Genomic DNA, 14,885 nt, shown 5'->3' with positions numbered 1-14,885 from the left:
CAGCTTCCCTGTAAAAGGGAAGGGAGGGCTGCTCTAGCACCCTGGGCTTCTGGCTTGTGTCACTGTAGGGAAGTCCTGGAAATGTGCCTGCAAGTCTATTGACTTGCAAACTGGTTCAATTTCCACAAAGACTGAATCAATTCTAGCTTAGGCTTTTTCAATATCTGTCTCTCGCCTAGGTGTCTATCTACACTTTCAACAGACAGTTTTTCAGTGCTAGATAGATCCCTACTAGGATTTTCAAATGCACCTAGATGTCTAACACCTACTGAACTCAATGAGAGTTTGCCTAGGTGATCCCAGTGGGTGGCCATTTTCATTTTGGGACACCAAGTAGCATAAGGGCAGGCAAGAGGTGCATCCACCCAGGATATCAAGTTAGAAGGGGTCTCCAAATCCCCCACCCCTGCCACAACAAGAGCAGTCTCATGGCTTACCCATGCAGGGAACTCCAAAACAGTCCCTGGCTGCTGCTACTGCTTTCAGTGCAACAACCAGAGCAAGGAAAGTATGCTGCAGCAGCAACAGCAACTCTGTTGGGGATTGTTTAGGTATTTCCAATATGGGTAAAACTGCTTCACTTCCTCCAACCCTGGCTCTCAGAACTGTGTCCCCCCACTTCTTCCCCCCACAGAGTTTTCCTAGGCCACCAGCTCTGGTTGTTAGGCCACTGTGGACACCTAAATACTTTTGAAAATCTGGCCCTAAATCTCTGGATGTTAGAGATAATTTACTGTGGGTGTAGAAGAGAAATAGGACTTTGTTTTACTGGGTGTGGATAGGATTCTCAAGAAAATGTACTGTTGAAAAAAATAACCCAGTTTCTTCCTTTTTCTTTATTTGTTCCCTTTTTTTACAAGGAGGGGCTGGGCGCAGCCACATCACAAACAGCAGGCAGGGGGGAAGCCCCTACATTTGCACACCCAACCCACCTACACCCCACACATGCATCCACACCCCCTCATACTCTCTACCCCACTCCATACCCACACACATTCCACACTGTCTCTCACACTCCATCATACACATCCCACACACATACACTCACATCCTGAACCTCACCATACCAACATACACACACAGACACCACTACTCACCCCACCATATCCACAAATGCACCCCAGAGCCCCTACACATATACCTATACCCCACACATACGCACCTGCACCTCCCCATACATGCTTCTGGACCCCCTCACACACCCTACCCCCTTCACACATTCCAGTCCTCCTCATACCACACACATCCAACAGTTCTACACACCCCACACTCCAACCACACATCCCACACCTCTCACACATCCATATATACACTGCAAACGCACCCTCCCTGCACCATACCCACACACACACCCAAAAGTCCGACACACCCCACACCTCAACCATACCCACACATGCCCCACACTCCACACACACCCCTCCTATGCCCCTACACGCCACACCTGCACCATACCCACATCCTGCACATACCCCCAACCACATACTCCCCCAACCCTCCCAACTGTTCCACACACAGTATACAAGCAACCCCCCCACCCCAACATGAGTACTTCCTGAGCAAGGGGAGAGAGTCCCAGTGCCAAAGGTCAGGGGTTAGGGTGCAGGATTTCCAGTCACAAGATGGTGATGGTTGCGGCACCTGTTGAGGGGTAGGGCTACCCTTGTGGCCCTCAGTACCTCACCAAAACTCGTTAAGCGGCCTTCCAGCCAAAATAATTGCATGCCCCTGCCATAAGTGGTCATCCTGTAATTGTAACCTTTTTTTAAAAATCAGTTTTAACATAGAAACTAGAAGAAAATCATCCTTCAAAATGAATAATGAATTCAACAAGCAAGTTTACAGGACTGAGGCATTTTGGTGGGAAGCTGGAAGTTCATATCCCTATGCCAGGCCTGTTTGTGTGTCATTGTTTCCTTGCACTCCCCATGCCTCTATACCATACTTTGTCTCTCATATTGTGATTATAAACTCCATGGGGCAGGGACAGTGTATTGATTAGTGGTTGTTTGCATGGTGCCTACTACAATAGGTCCTTCCTTCATGACTGGCACCATGGTAATATACATAAGCAATAATAATAGGAGTTAGTGTCATGGGATGTCTAAAGAATAGCAGTGATACATTAACATAGAAGAAAATGGGTTGTGATAAAACAGGGAGCATAAAACACCTGCAAGTAAAGTGACATGAAACATTTGACTCTTTTTTTCTAGGAATGATTTTGCAGAGTTTTTTGACATTGTGATCACAAATGCTTTGAAACCTGGTTTCTTCTCACATACGCCAAACCAAAGGCCTTTCCGAACACTTGGTAAGATGCAGTAATGAGTAAGTTTCTTATCTGCTTACATACAAGGAAACAGGGAAAATCCAGGCATTTGACTTTGCAGACTAAACACTTTCAAGTGTTTAGATGATGAAAAAATGATTAGAGATCCTAGATAAGTAGGCAAGCTCAATTCCCATGGTAGCTTACCAAGAAAGAGAACTGAGGGTAAGGAGGCTTGAGAAAGTAGATGTTGTAACACTGGAGATAATCTTCAAGGATAATGAAAAAGAAGTTAAGTTTTGGTTTGAAATATCAGAAAAGGTCATGCTGTTTTGGGCTACATTTATTACATAATTAGCTAGGAGGCAATTGTCCTTCTCTTCGTAGTTCTGGAAGGATCGCATACAGAATGCTGCATTTCAGGTCTATAAAATTTCATGCCAAAAAGAATAAGCTAGAAAGAATTTAGAGAAAAGTAAAAATTATAAGGCTGGGAAAGTCTGTATAACTTGGCTAAACAATGACTGAGAGTTAGCATAACTAATACTTAATGAAGACTCCTGTACTCAGATAAATTTAAACAATTTGAAATGTTTTGACAATTAAGTGAATTACGTAATTCAATCAAGGAATAATAAATGAGGCTTACAAAAGAGACAGTTTGTTATACAACAAACATCAGTAGAAATTATAAAATGTCAAACGGTTTTGACAGTTTTAATAAACATTGTCATGATTAAGTAATATCCTGAAAATTAACCTTAAATACAAAATAGTAAAAGTCACCACAACATTAATGCAGTACAGATTTTAAGATAATAGAATATAGACCTAGGTTTTATTAACTTTATTTTAGCATGATAATTTGTTCCTGGAGTGAATGAAATGAAATTTTGCCTTGTGGAGCTCTTAGAGTAAAATTGCACTGGAGCAGTGGAAATATATTGGCAGTATGTTCTAAAGTTATGTCGATTTATATAGAAGAGTATATTTTTAAAAAGTTAAATTACTTTAAATATTTTTAATCAAATATGAAACTTCAAAGATGACAGGGTTTTTTTGCAAAGTTTGTTGTAAAGATTAAACTATTTACGTAATGGGAATGAAGAAAGGATGTTATGTAGTTTGGTCTCAAATTTGGCATTTTAGTTAATTTCAAGTAATGGCTGAAAGGAATGTAAGTAAAGTTAGCAGAAACATAGTATTTCTGTTTCATGGGAAATTCTGACTTTTCTGATTCAGGATCTTTTTTTTAGTTAAACAAACTGATCCCCCTCCATATGTATCGGAAACATAAATACATTGGTTTGAGACAAGGGCTGAGGGGAGTAGTTATGAAATGAAATACCCTCACTGGCATTTCCAGCTGCTGAGTGGAACTGACATTTTTGTCAATTTTATCTCTGTAATGGTTCCCAGACGTCCAAGAGAAGAGCATGTCTACATGACTTCCCTGGCGTGTCTGAGTCTACTACTGAAAAGCACACCCTGCTTGCCTACTCCAGCACCACATGCATCAAACTTGGGAAGGAGGTGATGACACCTCAGTGAGGATGTCCTCCATCATTGCCTCATTTCCAGTTGGGCTAGTCCACGTTTTGTGGAGTGTTTAGAAGTTTCAAAGAATAAAGAGGTACCAAGTTTCCTGTACTGCTAGAACTTCCAGTATTGCCAGGCTCTCAACTCTGTAGCTGCTACAGAGCGTGAGGGAAAGAGGATGTCCTGATGGGGCTATCCCAAATTTGGGGATTTTGGTAGGCTGGAATCCCCAGCAGCCCATCAGCCAATTAGGCAGGCTTGTCAGAATCCTGCCTGAGTCTGCACCAAGATAGATTTCCAATAATTTTTTTCATTCAAACAATAGGTATTTGGCAACAAAACGATGGGTGGTGAGGGGTTGTCACAAAATATCCAACTAACTGTTATTTGAAGAGTGGGAGAGGTTAGGGCTACTCAGAAATACTGACTGCTTCCAGACATAAAAAAGAAAACCAAAACGGAGCCTTACTTTAAACTCCAAGCCCAGCACATGCCCAGAAGAGGCAACGTATTAGTTGAACCCAGCTCACTCAATGTGTGTACAGTTTGAGCTGTCAATGGGGCTTTTTTGTCACTTTTATCTAATAGCTAATTGAATTAGCTATTAGATACAAGCTTCAAAAAGCCCCATTGAAATTCCCAATGTATATAGACTCTGTGGAGCTGGCTCCAACTAACGCACTGCTTCCTCCACTAAAGCACTTCTCCCCCCTTCCCCCCCTGCCACATCTGTCAGCACCCATTCTGTCTAACCTCTTTTATAGTAAATATATTTTTGTTTTGTTTTGTTTTAAATACAGAATAATTCTAAAAGGAAGAGTCTGCTTTCTGGTTTTGAATTTTTCTGAACCCCCAAGTTGTGGGAGACTTATTTTTGTTTTAGTGTTTTCTTTGTTTTTTGTTTTGTTTGGGGGGGTTTATGGGGAGGGGTGGTTTTTGCTTTTGAGGGGCAGGGAAATGGCTTGTTTTGTTTTTGTTTTTTCAACAAAAGGTCTGAATTGTTTGCCAAAAGAGCATTCTTTCTTAATAGTTGACTTCTGTTGGGCCTTGCTATTTCTTTTCCTGCTCCCTCTTCTCAGATAGATCCCCATCTGCTTTGAGTTGTGGAGGCTTCTGTTGCTTCTTATAACAATACACCAGGACCTGATTGCTCCCTATAATTTGATAAGCAGCTTCTCCACCCTTTTCATTTCACTTGGCCTGAATTTCATCCACATTTCTCCATCCTTCCATAAGTCTGAATTTTCCCTAGTCTTCCAAGTAGTGGAGACTCAGCAGGTTTCACCTTCCTGCTACTCCAGTGTCTTTATATTGGAAGTAGGCTTATGTCACAAAATGTAGGGTATATCGTTGATTTCAAACACCACATGACTCAGCCTGTGTATTGGCTATTGAGTCAATCTTATATTTACATATGATGGGAGAAGTGATTTTTGCTTCATATTTACTTCATAAAACAACTTTAAAGTTTACTTTATAAAATCCTTTGTATCATAAAATCCTTTGAATCACTTATTTCAAAAGAGCCACTCTGTTCTTTAAACATTTAAAGGAAGACAGCATGACAAAGGAGTCATTGTCTGCAGTAATATGATACCATGTAACAGAGCTACAGGAATGATTTTTCAGTAGAAAAGTAATTTTGAAATTAATCCAGTTGGAACTATGAAAGTTGATTTTAATTGTACGGTTAAACATGCATCATTACTTCATTTTCTTAGTTTCAAAACACACATCACTCAAAGAAACCAGATCAGTACTTATAGCCTTATAAGTCTTTTTCATCCTTCTGTGGTCCTTTTCATTGTGTCTTTTTGGTTAATCTAAGGCACAAAAAGTTGCAATAACAATTCATTTAGTTTATTTGGTTTTCCTTCAAAATACTGTGCTATAAATAGAGTAATAGTTTAAAAATTAAGTGTTTCCAGATGAACCCTGGAACTTTCACAGGAATCACGGAACTTTCATAGGAAAATTAACAGCTAAAAATAGTCAGTCTCGCCTATTGTTTTGCCTCTGCATTGTTTATTAAAAGAGCCATACAAAGCTATGCACTAACAAAATATTGGCATCATGGAAAAACAAACATAACTTCCAAAAACAGTTTTATATGCAATGCTTCCTAAACCCTAGAATACCTCCATACAGATTTCATCGACCTCTTAGCCATGGGTTTGTGGAAGTTTTTTAGATATCAAAAAATGTTCCCCACATATAATAAGACATGTGTAAGTGTTAATGTTACTATTATAAAATGAGATACCAGGTCCTCAGCTGATACGATTTGTATGGCATTGCTTAGTTGAAGTTAAGGTATGTACTTTAATTTATGCTGTCTAATGATTGATACTACATGAGGTTCTAAGGACATATTCATAGAAAGCCACTTATGCAATGTCAGCATGCCAGTCTTTTGAGGATGAGACATAAATAATTTTCATCTTTTCCTTGAACATCTAAATCCAATTAGATTCATTTCAATAGACTTTATATCTCTTTGAATTGAAGAAAATCCTGATCAGTTATGAACTGAACAAAAATCAAGTAAATATAGTTGACCACAAATGTATAACATTAACACACAGCCAGTTAGTGTGTGTCAGATTACCAGACTGATTCACAACACTCATCTTTTGTCCAGTAAAGATGTGGAAAAGGTATGCCTGAGCCAAACAAATCTTTTTCTGTTATTATTATTCCCTTAAAATAAATACTCCCAAGGATAGCTCTGACCTCAGAGAATGACAACTATAAATTTGGATCTTATATTCATAGACCTTTAAACACTGCCATTACATATTTGCATTTTGTTTGAGGATGTCTTGCAGTTTTAGCTGTCAAGTATTCCTGAATTTCAAGCCAAATTAGAAATGTATGACTAATAGTAGGATTCTCTGCTTACTCGTGTGTGTGTGTGTTTGTGCGCACGCACACACGCATACGTGTGTATAGAAGGGCAAGTATGTTTATGTGTGTATAGGCTTTGAAAATGCTTTTTTAATATTTTTAAACTTTTACAGTACAACAGTTGACATAATATTTCTGTGAAATACTGTGATGTCATGCTCTCAGTTTATCATACACACCAATAAGCCAACCTACACTCCTCCAACTGGTATGTGCACCTTGACTTTTGCTAACATTTCAGACCTCTGAAGATCTTCAAATACCTGTCACTTAATCAACTACCATCCTTTTTCAATACCAATGTAAAACTGTTCTCTCCTACCTTAGCTGCTAGGCTCTAATAAATGTCACTTTATTAAGGGAGAGGCAAGGATTTCATAGGGTGATATCTTTTATTGGACCGACTGTGTACTTGATATAGAGCCAGTTAAGTTTCCGAATGCAAGACATTCTTTGTCAGGTCTGACCAGAACAAGCCAGACAATATTGCTCTTACACTAGCACTATGCTAAAGTTCAGAACTTGTGAGGCACTCCCTTGGCACAGGGACGGCTGTTTCCTACATTAAAATGCCCACAACTCAGAGTTCAATAAGAACAAATTGAGAATAAACTGAGGAAACTTCATGTTTCCAGGTTAAAGTAAGATGACTCTATTTCCTGAGTCCTGACGTGGGATGCTCTGCTACCCCCTCCTTTTCTCTGGCGTGCTCAGCTGTCTCCAAGCTCCATACTTAGCTATGTGCATCAGAGATCAGGGAAGGGAGAATGCAAAGCTGTAGGGTATTGGGGGACTGGCTGAAGAGTGCCATTTTTGTCTTGGAAGTTCTTTTGACCAAACCAATGGAATGCCCAGGACAGATGTTTAAAATGGGACTGTCCTGATGAAAGTAGGACAAATGGTCAAACAGGGTTTAAAACCATCTCTAATTATTGGAGATCATGGCATAATTTTTCTACATCAGTAGTTTATGTCCCATCTGCCTTCTGTAGGGTTTCTTGTGCCTTCCTTTGGAATTAGCAAAGACCTGATGCTAGACTACATGGACCTTAGGGTCCATAATTGAAATTCCTATATTTTTATGTTCCTTCAGCATTTTAGAACTAGAAGTGAGAATTCTGTATTAGTGGTAAGGGAGGATCCAGCCCTTTAGTGAGTTAAATTTGCAACATTTTAAGTTACATGATTGCTTTTAAGTTAGCTTTAATTATGTTAAATGACCAGTCCTCGTTGAGTTGGAATTTGTGGAAACTGAGATCCCTGTCTTTATGGGAAGAAGAATATAAAAATAGAAACAATAAATATTGGATGTTGCATAAGCCAATTATTAGATATTTTTTTCTGTAACAGATGTAGAATGTCCAAAATACTTTTATTCATGGTGTTTTTGAAATTTGGGAGGAGTTGCATAGCCATGTCAAGCAGATTGGAGACAGATGTCAAGAGCAGCAGCAGAGGGATGTCCCTAGGATGGCTTCACAGTTATATTGACATGTGTGGGATATGCTTCTCAGCAGCAATTTCAGAAATGTTGCAGAAATATATATGCGCCATATTAATGTGCATACCGCATGCACACTTTTCCCCCCTAAAATTAGCCATCCAAAATAGGGGAGTGTTTTAAGTGAGGAGGCTGATTTCTGTACTGGAGTAGAGGCACAGGGATTCTGGCTTGGCTGCTGGCAGTTGTTCGTCCCTGCCAGTTGCCTGAGGGGACTGGGGCATTGGGAGGGTGGGGGGCAGACAGGGGAGTCCATTTCTCAGTGTCACTCATGCTCCCCTTGCTGCTTAACCAAAAGATGGAGTTATAACACTCTCACATCCACTGCAAAATTGGCAGCAGCTTTTGAGAAGCTTGAGCCTCCAAAAGCAGCTGCTAATTCAGCGAATAATGCTGATAAGTAGATGGTGCTCATACTACACATAGCCAGCATGCAATCATGACTGGAAAAAGCTTTATTTCTTCATTCTGCCTTCCCAAAATAAAGTCTTATTTGGGGGATGTGGTATGTGAGAAAATACAATACCTTTAGATGGTTCCAAATATTAATCCAATTGGACTGAATTTAGGTCAAGAAGCACTTTATATAAAGAATGTGGAAAGGTAGATGCCTGTTAAGAAAGATTCAGAAAGCTCAGAGGTACCTAAAGGCAGTCAATAGGAAGTGCTAACTAACAGCCACATTTGAACTCCCTCCCCTCTCCAGAGCTTAGGTATCTGACACAGAATGAACTGTAAGTGCCTCCATTCATTTGTGACAAACTGACTAGGGACAGATATTCAAAAAGCCCAATGTGGAATCGATCTATGTTACATGATAAGGAGGGTCGTTTAGATCGGTAGTGAACAGAACACACATTCAACTTTTGTTGGGATGGGGGGGTGAGGAGGGCAGAAATCTTAAACTGGGTTCTGCCATTTTTAAACCAGTCTATGTGTGCCTAAATTCTGTTCTCTTATGGGTATAGACCTGTTTTGTGTGCCGAACTTCTGTTCTGTTACAGGTATAGACCAGTTTCCGATCACTTATACTGGTAAAAATATAATATCTATACTTGGCCTCATTTTGCTTTTTAAGGTAAGTGCAGCTACAGTGATAGTGGTTGCCTCCTGCCCTTTTTGCCCAGTAGTCTAGTGGTTAGAACATTCACCCAGAAAGTGGAAGATCTTGGTTCTTGACCCTCCTGCACCTAAGGAGATTTGCACCCATGTCTCCTTCTTCCTAGGAAGGTACCTACTTCTCAAATGATAGAACAGGTATGCTTCACTCCTGCTGAAGCTAGGCATTGGTCACCTAAAAACTGCAAGAGATATGGGGCCAAAAAGAGAACAACAAAGAGGAATCCTGATTATGTACCTGGTGCTTATAACACTTCCCTGGAAAAAGAGGGAGTCCTGAGTTACAATACCTGATTGCCAAGGTTATTTGTTGTATAACTAATGGCTGTAAAATATATAAATAGGCCTGGCAGCAGAGACTGGAATCTAGTGCTGTAACCAGTAGGCTATAGAGACATGTTCTATTTTGCATGCTCCCAAACTGGATTTGGCTATCAATAGTTGGCCATTAACCATTTTCAAAAGATTCTGTCTATCTTAAACCTATTCCAGCCCAGAACTGCAAGGGCTGAGCAGGTCTTTCCCTCAAGTTGCTCCACAAGGATGCCTGGGCCGTCTGTGCTTACCACATGTTGAAACCAAATGCATGCTGATGTTCTCAGTGCTTCCCTCTGCAGGTAGTAAGGAGGAGAAGAAAGCAATGTGTGGGAAAGTCAAAGAGATGAGAAAAAACGTGTATTGTGAGAAGGGGAATAAGGCTGCAGACAGAGGTTGCCCTTTTGCTGCCATAAATATTTTTATGGTGGTTCAGAACCTGGGCAAACAGACCTTTTTGCCCCTTGTTGAGCCTCAGATGCCCCAAAATTATCTTCAGAAAAATTCCAGGGCATGCGCCTGCAAGCTCAGGGAAGAGAACACATGGGATCCCTAAAGATGCCTCAGATCAAAGCCAAGCACTTGGAGCCATTGGGTGCAGACAGAAGTACAGTTCCCAGCTGTAACTAAGAATGCTTTGCAGGAAGTGTTCTGAGTTACAATGATCTCCTGGAACAAACAGCGGGGTGGGGAATTTAGGTGCTGGCTGCCAGCCTGCAGTCAGCCTCCCCTAGCAACAGCCCTTCGTCTCTCCCAGTTGTCCATTTCTCAGAATGGGAGGGCACAGCTCATTCTAGGGGTTCCTTAGCCAGTGCTGGGGGGTGGGTATATTGGAGCCCCCCCTGCCCTCCTTAAGGGCTGCAAATCCCTAGACTGATCTCCCTCCACTCTCTTTCCCACCCTCCCATTCTGAAAACAGTGACAAGCTGGCAGGCAGCGCAGACAGAAATTACAGCAGACGCTCGGTTTTGAAACATCTTCATCTGACCCCTCGTTCAGTGAGGGTTCAGATTTTCACCCAATCAGCCATTTTTGAACATGTCTGCAGCCTTGCACTTCTGTTTGATCATAGCTATAGACTGCTTTCTATGGTCTATTAGAGATCAGAGGGAAGTGGGTTGCATTGGAAGCCGTAATTCTCCCACATCTTAACTTCTGAGCTTGATTGTGACCTTAATGTCTATCAACATAGAAGTTTTAATATTAGTTATACAATATCATAGAGAGGCAATTTAATAAAGCTTAAAGGCATAACAATTTTACAGAGCTGACTGGCTAGCTGAGTGTTTCTAAGTATTTTTCCAGGCAGTTTCAGAGGATGTAGCACTGCCCATACCAAAAGAAACCCTCAGATTGAGGAAGCAGTTATTTGGGGAAGTCACAGATGTGCTTTTACTCCAGAAAAGTGTAAAAGGAATAGCAGTACCAGCAGCCGGATACAGTGTGCATGTGTAACCACTTCCTGAAAAGACCAGGGCTGGGTTTTTTTAGGGTAAAGTGCTTGCTGCCCCCTTTTTTTCTGGAGGCTGTGACCAAGAGTCAAACTACTCATAAATCAGCAAGTCACATAACAATACACACTTAGATAGGGCACATAGTATATAAATGTTACATTGGCTGAATTTAGGATGGTTGCATTAGCTACAAACAACAAAGCCATGGATGTCTCCTTCAGCCCATCCTAAACGAATGCCTTTATACCACCCTGTAACATCAAGTGGTTTGTGTAGGGATCATACTTTTTTTCTTAACCCTGTATGAAAAAGCATATTTTTTCTTATTTAGAACATATGACTCTGATTTTTTTTGTCATATCATTTCCCTCTGGCTAATAGCTGAAGAGGAAAACCATAATGAATGAAGCTATGTAAATTAACCTTTCTAAAGCTACCTAAACCAGCTCATTCTATGTGGTATTGTCATGATTAAGATATGTTCTTTCTTTATGCACCAGTACCAATATCAAGTTTAGGATCCCCATTTCTGTAAAGGAACATGAACCTTTTTTTGCATAGCCAATTGATTATGAGAAATTGTTTCTTATACCCGTCATTAATACAGAATGGCATTTTATGTATGCAGTATGATTTTTGGAGAAGAGGAGATCTTTTTATATTAAGTAGATTTATGGTGGGAATGAGATTATTTTAATGGTGGCTGTTTTGAAGCTTCACTGATGCTTAGAATCAGAAGGCACCCAAAAGAAGGAAGAGAAGGAGTGGGAGTATGGGTGAGGAGGCCAGCACTGTGAATGATTGATCATGTTTATCACAGTCTGACTGTCTAATCTACATAACGCTTGTTTTTCACACCAGAAAAGAGTTCAATGGAGATGATTCATAAAGATCAACTCCTTCCATTTGCAGAGTCCTTGTGGAAATGAGGTTAATGTCTGATCATATCCAAAATCTGCTCAGTTCTATGCTTGCTGAAATATAGCTGAGCAGTAAAGGCTGAGGAAGGAGCTCTTCTGCAAACTATGTTCAACTCAGTACACAATTGAATTTGGTTTTGTGCACAGCTTTATTTAAAGAACACACAAACTTACCAGTTTAGAGGATGCTGCAATTTGGCAGTATTTCCTTTTTTTAGTTTAACTGAGCTAAGCAGTAAACAATTCCACTCATAGTGCAGCTGCATAGAGGCACTACTGCTATCCACAGCAGCCCACCAAGCTTTACATGGCTGCATAAACAATTTACTCAAGGGCATCTGGTTCCAGAAGATGACCAGGTTTACATCTTGCATACAAACAGTAAAAGACAAGGTGTGTATTGCCTAATGACTGATAGCATTTACCCAACATATATTTGTTTAAGCTCGCTTCATGCTAGAGAACTGTAAAATTCTGGAAATCACCAGATGTTTGGGAACTAAGACCTGGGAATTTATATATCGCCTTTTTTACCATCAATTGTTGGTCATTGCATTTTCACAAGTAGACCATGGATAGAAAAGAAGAAAGGTTGTGATCCTTTTGCTTTATTAATTGTCAAAAAAGTACCTTTATTACAGTGTTGGTGCTCCACTGAAGTCTTAGACAGACAGATAAAAATATGTAATATGCTATGTGGAGGCACTTAAGAGTTAAACACCATTCTTTTTCAGAATAATTTGTGTCTCTCTGCTCCTGTCATGATATGACCCAGACATGGGGTTAGGGTTCAGAAACCAAGGGTCTAAAATACTGTAGGTACAGAAGCCAAGCTGTGTTCATAGTACCAGGTGTCAGTGTGAGTCTGACAGATTGTGCCAGGGGGTCAAGCAAGTCTGCAGTCAAGGCCAGGGGCATGGTCAGGAGCTGAGGAATCCAATATGCAGGGTAAGGTTGGGAGCTGTGGGATACAGAAATCCAAGGCAGAGGTGAGACAGGAGCAGACCTTAGGCAGAAGATCTGAGGCCAGAGGTGAGATGGGAGCAAGGTACAGGCAAGGCAGGACAGTCCCAAGTCAGAAAGCTATGAACACTGTTGCTGGGAAGGGCCTTTCTACCAAGGACCTTTGGCCTCCAGTAGTTCCCTACTGAGAACCTCACAGGGAAGGCCCAAATAGGGTCTGGCACCCCACTCAATGCCACCACAGCCCAGGCACCTACCAACATGCCTGGAAGACCCAGATTCAAGCTTTGAGGATCCTGACAACTATGTTAGCAATCTTTTTTGGGAGAAAGGTCTTAGGAGAAAGCTTTCTTCTTTGCCTAAAGCTTAAAATAGTTTGAAAGAATGAACTAAATTTTCACGAAACTGCGTGTATGACATTATTGTTGGCCATCTTTATTGGTGATCATTGTTTTATGAAAATAAAAGGTTTTGAATATTTTGTTCCCAAAATTGTTAAATGTTTTTGCAATGAAGCAGATGAATGAACACAATATAAGTACAAATATAAAGAGTAATTTTAGATTGCTAAATTAAGTTATATCAATATGTCTGTTGTAAAATAGGGGTGACCATACAGGAAGTTGCACTGGCTTTTAATCAATCAATCTTTAAATAAATTAAACTTAAACTAGTATAAGTCTTATATACGAACAAATCTTAAGAGCTATGAGACAGAAGAATGAAATAAATCCTTCCATAGCAGTAATAATGTATGTACTAATTGGTTTAGTTCTGGAAATCTCAGCAGATACGCCAAGAAGTACTGCATATTGAGACTATTCCTAGAAAGTTGTCTCTCTTTTTTATAATATGGACATTGATTCAAGTTTTGGAAGGTGGAAATTTCACTGCATCTATCTACCTGTTCTCTGGATAAAGAGACCTATGCTGTCAATAAAATGTCTTATATACACAAGTCTCTTTTTAAAAGAAGATGACATTTAAAAAAAATTCCCGGTGCTTTTTATTAGAAAATATGTAGCGTCTTTGAAATATAGCATCTGTGTTTTTGGCATCATCAGGCTTGATATTGAACTGCGGGTGGCGTTCTCCAAATTTATTCTTCTGTAGAAATGCACAGAGCCAAGTATTTTATATTTTTTGTATAAAACTCAAAAATTTCAAGGATAAAAGGAGTGAAGATTCTTCATCTATAGATCCATGCAGTCAAAAATAGTGCAGTGTTTTTCCATAAAGACAGCAGGAGTTGCTTCATCTGATTATCTTTGATATTAAATATTGTGTTTGGCACCAACCTGATAAGAAAATTGCACAAAGCCCATTTCAGAGAAAACTAAAGCTGCTGTTTTCAAAGGCAGGATATGCACAATATTCCTTTTGTTTAAATAGTTTAAAAATATTTTCAGCTTAAATTGCCAAGTGTTCTGAAAATTACTTTTTTTTCCTCACAGAAAGTGTATTTTATATTCAAGAAAGCTTTAGTATTTAACCACCATGATAGTAAATTCTTGTTTATTATTATTTATAACTTAGTTTTCTTTTACCTCAAGAGACCCCACATCAGGATCAGAAACTCATTGTACTAGGTGCTAGGCAGAGGCAATTTTTTTTCCCCATAGAGTTCACAAATAAACAAGACAAACAGGGTGGGGGAAAGGAAATATTGTGTCTGTCCTAAAGGCAGAAAACCAAGACACAGGGAAAATATGTGGCTGCTCATTGCTTTACTGACAATCCCATGGCAGATCTGGATATATACCAGTAATTTGGGTCTCCTGGGTCTCAGTCCAGAGCCTTACTCACAATCCCACCCTTTCACATGAAAGTCTTTTTGGGTCTTTCTTTCTTTATTATAGTTGGATGCATTCTTTTCCCTCCCCACATCCATATTTCTG

General features: G+C 40.0%; 1 protein-coding gene across 1 annotated transcript in view; it reads left to right on the top strand.

Moving 5' to 3' along the window:
• The window catches only part of LOC109299575 (dermatan-sulfate epimerase), a 435,657-nt gene that overhangs the window by 214,476 nt on the left and 206,296 nt on the right, over positions 1 to 14,885 (top strand). Inside the window, exon 8 of the mRNA XM_019520065.1 lies at positions 2,214 to 2,311. Within this exon, the coding sequence (XP_019375610.1) occupies positions 2,214 to 2,311 (98 nt within the window). The remainder of the gene's footprint in view (positions 1 to 2,213; positions 2,312 to 14,885) is intronic.

The sequence above is a fragment of the Gavialis gangeticus genome, unplaced genomic scaffold (assembly GCF_001723915.1).
Source record: "Gavialis gangeticus isolate Ggan-Ray unplaced genomic scaffold, GavGan_comp1, whole genome shotgun sequence".
NCBI lineage: Eukaryota > Metazoa > Chordata > Crocodylia > Gavialidae > Gavialis > Gavialis gangeticus.
This window is presented reverse-complemented; position numbering and strand designations above follow the sequence as displayed.